The sequence below is a fragment of the Procambarus clarkii genome, chromosome 62 (assembly GCF_040958095.1).
Source record: "Procambarus clarkii isolate CNS0578487 chromosome 62, FALCON_Pclarkii_2.0, whole genome shotgun sequence".
NCBI lineage: Eukaryota > Metazoa > Arthropoda > Malacostraca > Decapoda > Cambaridae > Procambarus > Procambarus clarkii.
In genome coordinates, this window is record NC_091211.1 from 15693913 (window position 1) to 15711081 (window position 17169).

At 37.4% G+C, this 17169-nt stretch overlaps 2 protein-coding genes across 6 annotated transcripts in view; one reads left to right on the forward strand and one right to left on the reverse strand.

Annotated features, from left to right (window-relative positions):
* The first annotated feature begins 1365 nt into the window (after window positions 1-1365).
* LOC123766413 (PDZ domain-containing protein 11) overlaps window positions 1366-17169 on the forward strand; it is a 43812-nt gene continuing 28008 nt past the window's right edge. Inside the window, exon 1 of one of the 5 annotated variants that reach the window (XM_069308189.1) lies at window positions 1366-1850. The gene's annotated coding sequence lies outside the window, so the exon portion shown is untranslated. Of the gene's footprint in view, window positions 1851-13805; window positions 13974-14021; window positions 14379-17169 lie in introns of those variants that run through there. The other 4 variants (XM_045755499.2, XM_069308188.1, XM_045755501.2 and 1 more) reach the window with 4 other exon arrangements.
* SmE (Small ribonucleoprotein particle protein SmE) lies at window positions 3864-13793 on the reverse strand. Its single transcript, XM_045755502.2, has 3 exons — window positions 13627-13793; window positions 9078-9246; window positions 3864-4347 (listed from the first exon to the last, which is right to left on the reverse strand). The coding sequence occupies exons 1-3, from the start codon at window positions 13675-13677 to the stop codon at window positions 4277-4279; spliced, it is 291 nt and encodes a 96-aa protein (XP_045611458.1). The 5' UTR covers window positions 13678-13793; the 3' UTR covers window positions 3864-4276.

Genomic DNA, 17169 nt, shown 5'->3' on the forward strand with positions numbered 1-17169 from the left:
GATTTCACCTCCTAGATTGAAATTGAAATTGAAATAAGTTTATTGAGGTAAAAATACACACAAAGGGATGAGGTAGCTCAAGCTATTCTCACCCCGTTCAGTACAACGTGTTAATATATACATAGACACACATCACAAATAAACATATTACCAAACATTCTGAGAGGTAAAAATATACATTTCCTCCCTCACAAGGAGTATGGTATCAGACGTACACACAAATACTTTTATGACCTAGGTATACTGTATAGACAATTTGCAAGACACCTGCAGATAATTCAACAAAATATTACAATCTTGGTGCAAAATTCTTATATCTCTCAAGAATATCATCAACCTTTCCGTTGTGACACATCCAGGCTATTTGTTCAGGAACAGTCCTTATCTCAGTGTTTCTATATACACTAATCAACGGACAATCAAGAACATAATGGGCAAGGGTGTGAGACCTTAACATACCACATAGTTTACACTTCGTGTCATTACCATGAACATCTATCCCATATTCCCAGTAATATTTGTACCCAAGCCTGAGCCGCATGTACACAGAGTCACTCCAAGCATTTCTCCTTTTACCATAAGTGAAATGGGTGTTTTGACTCACATACATGTAGTGTTGCATGGTTTGACTACTCTCATACATTATCTCTCTCCTCTCCACTCCCGCCTGTGCCTGAATATTTCTGATTTTGCTTCTTATTTGTCTCATTGTGAATTCACATTCGATGTCAACTTGTGGTTTTGATGTGGCACGTTTGGCCAAGTCATCCGCCACCTCGTTAAGCACTATTCCAACATGAGATGGAATCCACATGAATTTCACACTATAACCTTTCAGCTGTATCTCAGTTATTCTTCTCTTACAGTCCTCCACTATAGACATGAAGACTGGGTTTCTACTGTTTAAGGACTCCAGTGCTCCTCGGCTATCGACAAATACAAAAACATTTTTGTCGTCATGACGTACTTCCTCCAAACACGCCAGAATGGCCTGCAGTTCAGCTTGTGTGGATGATATATAATTACTAAGCCGGAGTTCAATTATCCTGTCCACAGTCCCAAACTCCGTATAATCCCTTATTAGGACACCACACCCTGCCCTGCCATCCTCCGCCACCGACCCGTCGCAATATACATGTAAACTGTTGCCTCTTGGTAACCGAGATATCATGCTTCCATACAAACACCGTAATTGTCCCGGTTCATGATGAATCTTTTTCACCTTGAGGGGTACAATTTCGACGTCTATTTTCTGTACTTTCCAGGGAGCAGACATATTACACTTTCGAGAGGGTTTACAGCAGTCAAGTACGTCGTATTCCCTGAGGTCATGAGCTAATCCTCTCGTATAGCGAGTCTCCCTCAGTTTCCTGGAAGTGTGTACGTCACTCAAGCAGGTCTGAACGCTCTCAAACAGCTTATCCCCTCCTTTTCTCCGCATGAAACGAATAGATACTCTAGTGTTAATGTCACGGACTCTATCACACACACTCTGTAAATTTAATTCCATTCTCATTATTTCAATCATTGCATTTCTTTGACATCCAAGAATAATCCTCATAGCCTCGTTCTGTATCAGCTCTATTTTTTGAATTCTGCCTTGGCCTGTGTAAGACAATACGGGTGCTGCGTAGTCTATCAGGGATCGAACAGTGCTTATGTATAACATCCGCAAGATAGGTACCCCAACACCTTTACCAGAAAAAGCCAGTGCTTTTAGAGGATGCAGACGGGCTTTACATAAGGTGCTGATATGATTTATTTCAGCATTTTTACTCTCACATGTGTATCCAACATACATGCCCAGATACTTGTACTTCTGTACACGGCTCAGTTCCACACCATTTAGAGTAAGTGTTATATTTCTTCGTTTCCTATACTCGTATTTGGTTTTATCTGCATTTATAACTAAGCCTAACTTGTGACAGGTTGTACCAAGTATGTTAAGAGCATCTTGAATTTTGTTCCCAGAAGTGCCTTGTATAAGAATGTCATCAGCATATATGATCGTCGTGACCCCTGGAGGATACATCTCTGATGCTAATCTGTTCATTAATACATTGAATAAGGTGGGACTTAATACTCCCCCTTGTGGGGTACCTAACTGAAACCTCCGTTCCTCAGACATGTATCCCTGGTAATACACCTGACCTTTTCTGCCTTGCAGGTAATCCCTTATCCAGTGTAGCAATCTCCCTGTTATTCCCAGATTGGCTAATTCGTATAAGATTACTTCCCCATTGGCTTTATCAAACGCTCCTTGTAGATCAACAAAAACTCTACAATTGTCATCCACATTAGACAAACACTTTAAGAGACAATCCGCAGTACTTTTGCCTTTGATAAAACCAAAGAGATTATTGGACATGTTATCACCTACAAGGTAGAGTAGCCTATTTAACAAAATCCTTTCCATCATTTTACAAAAGCAGGATATTAAGGAGACAGGTCTGTAGCCTCCGTTTGACTTAGGGATAGGAATGATGACAGCCTCTTTCCATTTTCTTGGTAACTTTCCCTCTCTATAACTCATATTAAACAAATCAAGTAAGGGATTAGGTTTCATACCGGCTAAATAATTAAGTATGTCATACGTTACTCCATCTTTTCCCGGAGCAGTGGAGCTGCCACTTTTTATAGCATCCAGTAGCTCATCGTGGGTTATCTCAGTGCATGCTATAGATCTTGTATTTAAGGCACATAAAGTTACTCCATTTCTAATATTTTCCCATGACTCAATGGTGACTCTCGTGTCTGCAGGTAAGGACTCCATACCAGCAGCACTTGCCCATTTATCTACTAACTCATTAGCAACTTTCCCTGGATCTGAGTGAGCAATGAATTTAGTCTTACAACCCCTGACTTTATTTACTGCTCTCCATATGTCTTTAAGGTTCTTACCTCCTAGATGGTACTTTGTGTTCAGCCTTCTGCTCTTCGCCTAATTTCATTACTTTACACTTCCTTGAGTTGAACTTTAGCAGCCATTTTCTAGACCATTCCTCCAGTTTGTCCAGGTCGTCTCCTATCTTCATCTGTTTCGATTCTTCTCATAATTTTTGCATCATCAGCAAATATTGAGGAATGAGTCTATACCCTCTGGAAGGTTATTTACATACACTAGAAACAAAATGGGTCCGAGTACAGAGCCCTGTGGAACCCCGCTGGTGACAGTGAGGTGGTGGTAGTGAGTGTTCCATTATGATTCTAAAACAAATGATATAGTATGGGAATACAAGCAAGGTTGCTATTTCTATGTTGCCAACTTGAGTCAAGTCAGTTACATCCCAGGTATTGGATGGCAGTAGGTAGTGTTGGCTCATCCAGGGATTTGATATTTCTGGCAAGTTTAGCAAACTAAAAAAGCTATTGACTTTGATGTTCAAATATAAAGACATTTCACATGGTTTTCCAAGCATAATTTATGCTTCTTTTAAGTGTTTTCACACTAGGATAATTTAGCCACTATTGGCGTTAAACTTCTATTTGATTTGTGTATGTAATGTGACAATAATGTTTCTCCATTACTCCATAGTGTGAGATGTACTTTGGATTTTTATGGACATTATTTGGTTATTACATTGTTATAAAGGTTCTAGTAAAGAGATTGTGAGTGAAGTGAGATTGGTTATGAAAGTTTCACAGTAAAGTCAAGTAAGTTTACATAATTAGTGGTTAAGGAGGATTGTGAAGTTTAATTTATGCCAAATTAAGTCTGATTTATAAAATGTTCTTCAATATTATTTTTAACACCAAAATTCAAAATATATACAATTTTAGATGTACCATTTCTTGAGGATCTTGCCCTTATTTATCTAAACGAAACAATCAAATAGGTCACAAAAGTAATAAACAGCAAAAAAAAAGGTTTATGTTTTTATTACAAAATTGTTTCCATTCAAACATTAAAAAATTGCACTATGAAAACTCCCAAACTATTGTAGTTTACCTAATGAAAAAATACATTTAAATATTAATGAGAGCAGACATACCTCTCACAATAGCCAAATTTTATTGAAACAAATACAGTATATTCAATGCCACTGTTGCCAAAATAAAGTTAAATTTAAATTCAAACTTAAATTTTCATAAAATTCTAGGCAAAATACATTTAATAAATGACTATATGGATAATTATGGAAAAATTAGTGCAAATCCAAAGATACTTGTACTCCATTCAAATACATTCAATGCCTTATTGTAGAACTGCCTCCTGACTGGTGCTCGGATAACTGCTTGTCCGACAGTCGAGGAACCACAGATGGCGACTACATAACTACATGTTTGTACCATCTGGTTGAGTGTTTTGGATTAAAGTGATATTATCACCCTTCAACAGAATGCGACCTGAAATACAAATAGGATATTATATACATGTTAAACTGCTACGGTATACAATGGTGATTTTGTTTCTGAACATAATTCACATGCTCAATTACAATTGTAACTACATGTAATAAAGTTTTGGAAATATAAAAAAAATATAATTACTGCTGTAAAATGTAACAGTATCCTAGATATAAAATTTTAGAACACTTTCCCATGAGACTCGAATCCTAGCCAGCACAGAAGCCTTACAGCAACTGGCATAACAGGTATGCCTTTAACCCACTACACCAAACTCAAGACCCTTAAAAGAGATGGTAATTTTGGGTTATTTAATCCCCCCAAAGATCACCACCTCCCAAGGGCAACTAGAGCTAGTGAGAAGTCACTCACGTTCTTTCATCAAGTCCCTGTTACCATCTCATTTAAGGGTCTGAGTTTGGTGTAGTGTGTTAAAGGCATACCTGTTATGCCAGTTGCTGTGAGGCTTCTGTGCTGGCTAGGGTTCGAGTCTCCTGGTGGGAAAGTGTTCTAAAGTTGTAAAACATCACTAATTCTAACACAAATCTACTCTTTCTTACATTTTTCTTCACTGTCGAGGGTAATTGAAAAATTAACTCCAAAATTAAATTTTACATTTTTAATTTTGGTCTGACGCCTTAAAGCGTTTCGTAAGGGCTTCTTACATTCTTTGATAATGTAAGAAGCCCTTATGAAACACTTTTAGGCGTCAGACCAAAAATAATGCAAAAAATGAAATTTTGAGTTAATTTTTCAATTACCCACGATAGTGTAGAAAACGCAAGAAATATTGAGAAGATTCACGTTAGAATTATTAATCTTACCCTTTTGGTCATATTCAAAAACATATGTTTACAAGAAAGACTGCTACTAATATATATATCTATGTTATAACATTTTCAAAGACTTAGACTTTAGTTTACACACACAACTGTAACCTGTAAACAAAATACATCCATACTTATACTCGCTTTGGGTGAGGTGATATGGTACAAAAGTTTTGGGTGAGGTGATATGGTACAAAAGTTTTGGGTGAGGTGATATGGTACAAAAGTTTTGGGTGAGGTGATTGACATTTGCACATGATAGAACACGAACCAATGGGTATAAAAACATTGTACACCATATCACCCAAAACTTTTGTACCATATCACAAAGTCAACCAAATATGCAACCATATTTTCATTCCAGGTTTTTCTGCAACCACATGTTGTTCTGTATGACCCATGTGCTTATCTTCTGCATACAGTATGTATGAATTAATTATTGCTGAAGTGTTCATATTAGCGATTCAATTATTACGTTCATAAAACAAACAAATAGTTTTGCTGTACACTATATACACACATTATATATAAGTATCTACATGTTTTGTTTACCACAACTGTACAACTAAGCTGATATAGTTAGTTCAGGCACTAAGAGACATCGCAACATACACAGTCAACTGGTGGCTGCCTCCCTCCCTCATTCATTCAAGGTCAGGCACACTAAAATTTCTCCCCCAAACAATATTGTTTGTGGTGTTATTACACTATATACACACATTATATATAAATATCTACATGTTGTATGCACCATAACTGTACACCTAAGCTTGTAGGGTGCCCAAAGAGCATAGTGGCCACCCTCTACACAGCTAATCAAGTCATGCAGACGACGCCACCTCCGTCACCCAAATGGCTCCTCCCAACATGATCCTTTTGCTGTTATTACACTAATACACACATTATATATAAGTACCTACATTTGTGTTCACCATAGAGAACCACTGAGCTGGTATGGTGAATGCAGACAATAACAGGTGGCCATACAGTCAGTAAACGACACTATCTCCCCCCCCTCATCACTTCTACCACACAGTGCTAATTATCACAACAATCCTGCTATTATCACAATCCTGGTCATTTGTAATACTGTCATCACTATATAATAGCAGTTACATATTTATTTTGACATTTTTAGGGGATGCTGTGGTCACAAGCTGAACAGCAATGCTGTTAGCTCACCCTGCGAGCGCTAGCCTTGGTTGCTCCCACAATACTGTGGCTCTCACACCGGAGAATATGGCCCATGATTTTTTTTTTAAATATGGCGTCTGTTTATAAGAGCCCCGAGGAAGCTGATGTGAACCCCATGTAGCCGTGGACCATTTGAATCGTGCTTGACACCCTATGGCGTATATATACGCCATGCGCACGGTGGGACATATTATTCGTGGCGTATACCAGTATATACGCCATGCACAGTTAAGGGTTAAACTGCATAATACAGATATAGCTGGGGCGAGTAACTGTCGTGGAACTGCGCACCAAAGCTATGTTCATGCCCGAAACGCTTTGCGTAATAGTGGCTTTAGGCATTGTATGTACTAGCTATACCTATAAGTTAAACAATCCTTGTAAATATTTATTGTATGTATGTACCTTACCTAAATAAAATTGTATTGTATTGTATTGTATGTTTGGTAGTACCATGCAAGGTTTAAAAGTCCAGCAGCAATTTTGAGGTTATCTTGATGTGATTTTGGGAGTTAGCACCCCCACGGCCCAGTCCTCGACCAGGCCTCCTTTTTGTTACACATTCCCAGAAAGCAGCCCATAGCAGCTAATTCCCAGGTACCTATTTAGTGCTACGTAACAGGGGCATCAGGGTGAAAAACTGCCCATTTTGTTTCCGCCTCCCTCGGGGATCGAACCCGGAACCTCAGGACTATGAGTCCGAAGTGCTGTCCACTCAGCTGTCAGGCCCCCCTCCTGTTCACATCAGCTTGTTCAGGGCTCTTGTAAACAGACGCCATTTAAAAAAAATCGTGGGCAACATTCCTGGGTGAGAGCCTCAGAACCGAGTGAGCAACCAAGGCTGGTGCACGCAGCACGAGCTAAAAGCACTGCTGTTCAGCTGGTGACCACAGCATCCCCTAAAAATGGCCAAATATATATGTAACTGGTATTATTTAACGATGGTACGTATTACAGAAGACCCTAACTGTGATAAAAATGACCAGGATTCTGATAATAGCAGGATTGATGTGATAATTAGTGCTGTGCGTAGTATAGTGGGAGGAGTAATGCTGGAGGTAGCATTGTCTGGAACCTGTTATTGTCTGCATTCACCATACCAGCTTAGTGGTTCGGTAGAGTGAACACAAATGTAGATACTTATATATAATGTGTGTAAATAGTGAAATAACAACAAAAGGAGCATGTTGAGAGGAGCCATTTTGGTAAGGGAGATGGCATCGTCTGCTGGCTGCTGCGTCACTTGTCATGCAATTTTGTTGTGGCCACTGTTTGAACACCATACCAGCTTAGTTGTACAGTTATGGCGAATAAAACATTGAGATACTGTACCTATAAATAATGTATGTATATAGTTTAAATACAGCACAAACAGTACAGTGGCAGTAGGAATATTGGCGAGTGAGGGAGGGAGCGTCAGCTGACTGTGTGGCAACCTTAAGACAGTACTGTATTGTTTTGACTCACCATACCAGCTTAGTTGTACAGTTTGCTTACACATCTTGATTATATAAATCTGTACATCACACTACACACTATTGAATAATAATACTGGCAAATTTTTTTTATTATATATATTACAGGTATATATATATATTATATATAATAATAATAATAATACTGTAATTAGGTAAAAATATCTGTGGCAACTCCCGCCTAACAGCTCAAGCGGAAGAGACCTCCTCCAATGCTTGCTGTCAACGCCTCAATTTTGCCAGACTTCCCCGCCCTATTGTGACAAAATATGCCACCTACAATTTTTTTCCCCCGTGATCAGGGAACACAAATGAATACTTTTATAAGACATTTTTTGTTATATATTTCTTGCGACTGGGCGTGTTGTAGGCTATAATGGCAAGAGAAGCCCAGGGGTTAAACCATTACATATTATTTGTCTTTGTTTTACTCTATTATTATTTATATGTACACAAAATCATTATGCACTATTCCTAAATATAATAAATAACTTCTAAGCACATATCACCTGTAAGAAAATTCCAGATAATTTGGTTATATGTTATACTCAAATTCTGTCAGTTGAAATGTAACCAATCACAGGCAAGTAGGCCTCTGACGTCATGCCAGACAGAGGAGCATCAAGCCATGCTCCCAGCAGCTTCCGTTCTCTCTCAGACCCAGAGTAAGGTGGACCTCGGTTGGCCAGATATATACCTTGTTGTCTCGGTCAATAAATATATACAGAAGCAACTACTGTGTCTACATTCAACCCGAACAAGGCAAACGAATATATAAATATAAAAAAAGGAGATTTATAAAAAATCTGATCTTGGATCCAGTATATAATCCAGATTTTGAGGGTGATTCAAAACTTTTTAAACTTTCTTTAATGCTTTTTTAAGGGTCTTTAAACTTTTAATGCACTGTACATTAATGTAGTTTATTTAGTGGCATGTGTGCTAATTCGATATGTTGACTAGAATTTTTTTTTGCATTAATAACAGTACCAAACCACCAATATAGTTAATTACAAATAAAAACTGACTAATAATGGGTTGTATAATGTATTGAAAACAGTCTTTTGTCTACGAAGACAAGTTGTCACACTGTACCAGAAATCACTAAGAAAGGCTAGCCACAGGCTAGGCTGAGGGAGTTGAACTCTAGTCAACAGTTAACACCACTGTTAAAGATAGCATTTTTAAACTATCAAATGTCATTTACTATTACAGAAGGGTGCTTTTAACTTACCAATAGTCTTCCTAGTACCTTTCTTCATGTGTACTTCTTCAGCCTGGTCCAGCATAACATTCATGTACTCGTCAAAACCAATTATGTGACCTTCAATACGTAAGTTCTGGTTTTCATAAAGCCACACCTGTACACGGGCACGGGACTGCAGGTACCTAAAGATAAGATTCTGAAGACCAGGTTAAGGAAAAATCTTGGATATCATATTTTTAACAATGCAGAACATGAAATGTTCAAGTAATTATCCAAAGTGAAGGTATAGAAGGCTATTAGCACTCATGAAACACTGATTAACACTGCCTCTCGCCTTCATTTATCTTCTGAGTCAGGAACTCTGAGAATGCCCTGTTTTTTTGCAATAACTTTGATACACAAAGTCCAAATACATTACATCATTAATGAATTGCTTCCCCATAATAATATGTAGTCTAAGCATGATAAAACAGCAAAAAGATAGAACACAGTATATAGCAAATAAGAGATGCCAGACCAACAATACATTTTAAGATGCCAATGCTCTCTCTAGGGTGGAATATTATTGTATGCTAACAGCCCCATTCAAAGCTGAAGAAATTGCTGAGAATGTGCATTGATCTTTTACTCCCCAAAGCCACTAGCGATATGTAAAATTGTATTGTTCGCTTTGAAAATATTAAGAAGGGACTGGTTCCAAATCTGCACATGGAAATACCTAATGAGACCAGAAGGCATAGCAGGAAGTGCATAATTTGTTGAAAAGCAGAGATGCAGTAGGTATGCTAAGAGAATTCAATTGACATTAACCCTTAAACTGCTCAGCATAAGGGATCAGGGAAGCGAAAAATATTCAAATTATGTAAAAATTACTTAAAAATGTTAAACAAATCTCCAGCTTATCGGCTTCAGCATCATGAAACTTTCATCAAAATATTTTTAGAAATTGATTTTAGATGAATATTTAAAAAAAGAATGTTTTGTTGATATGGAGAACAGCTCTTACTAACTGGAACTGATGGATAATTCAATAATAAAGAGATGCAAGTTTTAGTTTTTTTGCTCCTCTGTTTATTATTTGAATTTGTTGTAACCTCTGCATCCTGGAGAGTGCATACCCATCCCTAACTATGTGAAGACAGAATTAAATTGGTCAAGAAATGTCAGTCAACTCTCAGAACTTGGGACTTTGAATTTCTTTTGACTGATTTTTTCAGTTTTTAAACTATTTTCCTTGTTCCTTTAGGTTGTTTTGATGATTAGGGACCAGATTAGGACTTTTTTTTTTACTTATATAAAGTATACCCTAAATATATCCCCTAATTTATTATAATTATACCTATATTTTTTTGGGGGGAGGGGGGGGGGGGTATTTTTCTCGACCATTTCAACACATGACCTACAACTTTAACATATTCAAGTACGAATGCCAAACAATGTTTATTAAAACATACAAGCAAATTCATGAATTAGAACGGCCTTATTCATTGTCGAAAACTTCAACTTCACTTATATCTATAACTAGAACTTCAATTTACTTCAGTATCCAAAAATCTAGCTACTGACCAATTCTCACCATTTTTACATATAGTGTGCATGGCTGGCTGTTCTACAATCCCTATAGAATTGATTTTTCATAAACTCTAAACATTTGGAGTTATAAATTTTTGTTGTCTAAGTTTGAGCATACTGTATTTCAAATGAGAATTTTTGTTACAGTAAACTATACTGAAAACCTATATTCTAAATATATGAAAATGAAGATCATATGCTATTCTGAGAGCATAATAACACCAAATGAACAACTGGTGATATTTTATATTTTTGCAGCCGATTTCAAAATCTTAAGATTTTAATATTCAATTTTATAATTTTTTATATTTTCTTGTTTTTCAAGTTACGCTGGTATCATTTAGACAAAGTTGGAGCATTTGCTTAGTAGATTATGCACAAAATATTTGAAAGTTTCAGCAAATTTTTAAAAACTGAGCTAAATGTTCCACTTCATATGAAGTTTAGTGCAACGTAAGGGTTAAGGGCCCAAGACACCCTCTGAACATAATGGGTATAACTAGCTTATTGTGTTCAAGAGAACTTTATAAAACACCCTCAAAGGATACCCGATCAACTACTTATAAGTACTGTATGCTTAAATCACATCACCCTTTACATTTTTCCTTTTCAAAAATGTAAATTACGGTCTTATTTTCTCTTCATAAATGGGGTTTTTAATTCCTGGGATTAACTGCCATCACACACTGAACATGTTAAGTGAATTTAAGTACATTCAAGTGAAAAATTTAACTGCATACCTAGGGCAAGTTAAAGCTTAAAAAAATATTAATGTCTTATTATTAATATAGTACTTCTAGATATAAATCCCAGTATCCCGTTTACCTTTTTTTTAATTTATATAATTATTAGGGCCTCATGTCCCCCCCACTAGTTATTTGCATTTAAATCTAGCATCAATACTGTCCAGCTGATATCTATAAACAAATGTTAATTCTGAAGGCTCAGAACTAACATTTTTCTGTATGAAACTACATCTCCCAATCTCTGTATGAAACTGCATCTCCCAATCTTTCATCCAATTTAAAGTAAATTTAAATCTTGTAGCCATTTTTATATTTTCCATCCTATTTTTATCTGCAAATCTGCAAAAGTTGCTATTTGTGTAAATAATTTACATACATATAGCATAAGAGGCACTAGGATGAGTGGTTTAAAAAAAAGGGGCAAAAGTTAAAGCAAAGGTACTCTTAAAATAAACTTATTCTAGCAAAGAAAATACAGAAATTGCCATTTTTTAATTTACTAATGTCATAGTTTTCTGTGGACCTTTCAGGATACTACTGCCCAGTACAGGAACCCCAAAGCATATTGCTTGCAACGATTTCCCAGTCAGTCTAACTCATTTTTGCTAACCCCATTTACTTTGAAATAAACATGGCCTAATCTAACTCAGGATTATCCCCCCACAAATACCATGCTGCAACATTTCTAACAAGTCTTTCATGAGAAACAAAATCGAAGGATTTTCTGAAGCAAGGTATACAATATCAGAATCATTTCAACATCAACCACTTGAAAAATACTGGAAAATGAGAATAATTTAACCCACGAGTAGCCCTTTAAGTTATTACACAGAAATCACAATAGTGTTATGCATCAAATGAACAAATCCTCAAGGACCATGACGAGGGTTCGAACCTACGCCCGAGAAGATCCCAGATGCTGCCTTAATCAACTGAGTGACATGGAAAAAAATTGCAACCAGGAAATCATCCTGACCTACCACAGATCCTGCAGTCTCTCCGAGACACAAATCAGGATTTCACACATCACGCTATTGTGATTTCTGTGTGTAATGAAGTAAGGGCAAAGAGGTAGAACAGCTTATTGACAGATCTCGAGTGCATGGGGCAATTGTGTAAAACCCTGGTTTGTGTCTCAAGAGACTGCAGGATCCGTGGTAGGTCAGGATGATTTCCCATTTGCAATTCCTTTCCATTTCATAGCTCATAAGGCAGCGTCTGGGATCCTCTCGGACGTAGGTTCGAACCCATGTCACGGCCCTTGCGGATTTGTTCACTTGAGATGACTTCGGGGCTTAGCATCCCCGCGGCCCAGTCCTCAACCAGGCATCCATTTTGCTACACACCCCTAGGAAGCAGCTATTTATTTATTTATATACAGGTTATATTGGGTTATTATATTATATAGAGAATATATAGCATGGTATTTACAATCTTGAAAAGTCACTAGTACGTGCAGCGTTTCGGGGCAGGAACTAGGCCTAACTCCTAGATACCTATTTACTGTTAAGTGAACAGGGGCATCAGGGTGAAAAAAACTGCCCACTTGTTTCCGCCTCCGTCGGGGATTGAACCCGGAACCTTAGGTCCACTTTGCCGTCAGACCCTTGGTATTTTTTTTTTTTTTTTGAGATATATACAAAAGTTGTTACATTCTTGTACAGCCACTAGTACGCGTAGCGTTTTGGGTAGGTCCCTGGAATACGATCCCCGCCGCGAAGAATCGTTTTTTCATCCAAGTACACATTTTACTGTTGCGTTAAACAGAGACTACAGTTAAGGAATTGCGCCCAGTAAATCCTCCCTGGCCAGGATACGAACCCATGACATAGCGCTCGCGGAACGCCAGGCGAGTGTCTTACCACTACACCACGGACTGTTAAATTGTTACACCTTTATTCATCAGCTTTTGTAAGAAATGGAGAGCTTCATTGCATGACATTATTTCACTAGTATTACACCTTACCAATACCCTTGCCCTAGATAAACATAACCTAGTTCGTTCTTATGAGTGTGGTTAGATGGAAGACGACTCGTCCTGTCTCCTCTAAAAATTATAACATATTAACAAATAAATATTAACACCAGTAGTGTTCTGGTGATGACATCTGTGTTTATGAGTACTTTCGTAGTTCACAAGACATTCAAACACCCTCAGAACAAGGAGTCAACACAACGCCGCCGGTAGCAAGCCAGTCTTGCATTGGCGCCAACAACAAAATTACAAATATATAAAAATTATCTTATCAAAAGGATACAATGGGCAGCACCATAACCTTCTGCACTTTAGACTTGGGAGCGTACGACATCTTGAAAGTTGCGGAGCGAAGAAATCCCCTTCAAAAACACAAAAATCGAGGCTGGTGTCTGTGACGCTGCCACAAACGTTGTCAATAGTGAGGCGGAGGAGCACGTGTGATTGGTGGGCCGCCGCGCCGCTCATGTGACGACCACCAAGCGCACCTCCTGCCTCTTACTGCCTCTTATCTTGCCACAAACTACCAGTAGCAATACATATATGATGTTTAAAATAATATATACGGACAGCACTAAACTCCTGCTAGACAGCGTGACACTGTAATTGCCAGAATTAGGCTGGGATCAGGTAAATATATTGATAATTATGGCAGGTGGCTGCAGCTGTTGGGGGAGCCCATAATAATAATTTATTGTCGGGGGGACAGGCAGCCAGAGTGTATTCATACACGTTAGGCTTATATTGAGGTCCCTCCCCCTCTCAAGGTCGAATTACTGACCCCACCTAGGATACACTCCCACAACAAGAGAGAAGTCTTACAGCATGGACCCAATGGGCACTTGCCAGGGGGGGGGGGTCCCCACCAGCATAGGACATGCCTGATTTACCTGAGGGCCACTAACCCTAGTGGCCTCTACGAGGACAGGAAGCCGCCGACTTGTCAAAGGTCCCCATGTTCATTATGGAAGCAGAAATTTGAAATATTTAGGTCTTGTTGCAAGCACACATATTCAAATTCAAATTTTTATTCAGGTAAAAGTACATACATAGATGATGAATTACAAACATAATGTTGGATTTATTGATAGAGCTAGTACATACGATACCTAAAGCCACTAATATGCATAGTGTTTTAGGCAAGGTGTGGGAGAAAAAACCCACTTAGACTAAAAGTTAATAGTAATTGAGATTAAAGTATAAATTGTGTTGAAAAAAAGGAATAATAAAAAGAGGGAGGGAACATGGCAGAAATTAGCAATTGTACAAGTTGGTCAACACCAAACAGCAAACAAATTAGCAAATATATAATATAACCCTACATCCTTGTGAACGACTAAATACTAAATACAATACAATACAATACAATACAATACAATACAATTTTATTTAGGTAAGGTACATACATACAATAAATATTTACAAGGATTGTTTAACTTATAGGTATAGCTAGTACATACAATGCCTAAAGCCACTATTACGCAGAGCGTTTCGGGCATGATAAACTTAAATGACAAGCTTAATACTAATTGAGCATAATGAGTAGAATGAAAACAAGAAATGAAAACATAGATGAAAAAGCAGCACAAATACAATTATGTCGACAAACAGCGCTCTTTAAAGAAAAAAACAGACATTGGTTGACAATAGAAGGGTAAGGTAGGTTACAGGGAATTTATTAGGTATAGCTTCGCTTTTAACTTAAACTGGTTGAGAGAGGTACAGTCTTTAACATACTTTAACATACATATATCTATAAATATTTAAGATATTCTAAAAAAAAGTGAAATTAACCCCAGTCCATAAATGTGGTGATCTCACTGATGTTAACACTTACAGACCTATATCAATTCTGCCAAACTTGTCAAAAATATTTGAAAAACTAATCTACAAGCAGCTTTACTCTTATCTAGCCAAACACAATATACTTAGCTCTTGCCAATATGGCTTCAGACCCAAAAAAAGCACTAATGATGCACTTATTAGTATGATTAACTTAATACATGCAGCTCTTGATAAAAATGAGATCCCTGTTGGGTTATTTGTGGACCTGCGTAAGGCTTTTGACACTGTCAACCACCAAAACCTTCTTCTTAAATTACAACATTTTGGAGTCAGAGGACACTCCCTGCAATACCTTAAGTCTTACCTTACTGACAGGCTCCAGTATGTTTCTGTGAATAATTCCATTTCTCCCACCTTACCCATCAACATTGGTGTTCCACAGGGCAGCATACTTGGCCCTCTCCTCGCTCATCTACATTAATGACCTTCCAAATGCCTCCCAACTTCTCAAACCAATTCTATTTCCTGACGACACAACCTTCATTTACTCCAGTCCTGACCCCCTTGCTCTAAATGTCACAGTGAATACTGAGCTAAATAAAGTCCATCACTGGCTAACTGCCAACAAACTCACCCTCAATATTGACGAAACTTTCTATACAGTATTTTGTTTGGCAATAAATCCTCAAATCAAATAAATCTCAGGATAAACAATACCCAAATTTGTAACAAAGTAGATGGCAAATTCCTTGGCGTTCTCATTGACCGCAAGCTGAATTTCCAGGGACACATTCTAAATATATCAAAAAAAGTTTCAAAAACTGTTGGCGTTCTTTCTAAGATCAGATATTATGTACCTCGCCCTGCCCTGGTGACACACTATTACTCTCTCATCTATCCTTATCTCAACTATGGTATTTGTGCCTGGGGTTCTACTACCCAAAATAATTTACCGTCCTCTAATTACTCAACACAAAGCTGCTATTAGGACAATATCTAGCTCTGGCCCCAGACATCACTCGGTACCCCTACTCAAATCTCTGAATATGTTAGATATTACGTCACTGCACATCCTCTCATGTGTATTTTATATATATAAAATGCTGAACTGTAATGTCAATCCTGACCTTAAAAGCTTCCTAGAAGGTTGTAACAGATCCCATGAGCACCACACCAGAAACAAATACCTATTTGATATTCCAAGAGTACGACTTAATCAAACTAGAAATGCTTTTAAAATCAAGGGACCTAGAATATGGAATGACCTTCCCAATTATGTTAAAGACTGTACCTCTCCCAACCAGTTTAAGATAAAAACTAAGCACTACCTAATTAACTCCATGTAACCTACCTCACCCCCAAAATGTCAACCCATGTCTACTATTTTAAACAATGCTGTTTGTTGACCAAATTGTATTTTTGCTATTTTTTCTGCCATGTTTCCCCCCCCTTTTTCATTTTTTTTATTTTTTTTCTCAACACAATTTATACTTTAATCTCGATTAGTATTAAGTTTTAGTCTTAGTGTTTTTCCTGCCCGAAATGCTTTGCGTAATAGTGGCTTTAGGCATTGTATGTACTAGCCCTATCTATAAATCCATCAACTTTTTTTTATCTCACCTTGTATGTATGTACTTTACCTGAATAAATATTTGTATTTGCTTTTGTTTTGTATTAGTGGCTTTAGGTATTGTATGTACTAGCTCTATCTATAAATCCAACATTATGTTTGTAAATCAACTATGTATGTAGTTTTCCCTGAATAAATATTTATTTATTTATTATTGTTATACATGTAACAGCAAAGTTACTAAACAATCTAATGGACCCAGGCAGGTTAATTTAGTTAATTTATTATGCACCCTATACTCCTAATTTAATTATAATTTGTGCACACCAGGAAGCAGTACATAACAGCTGTTCAACTCCCAGGTACCTATTTATTGCTAGATGGACAGGGGCATCAGGGTGAAAGAAACTGCCCATTTGTTTGTGTCTCTGCTAGGAATCAAACTCGGACCCTTAGGACTATGAACCCAGA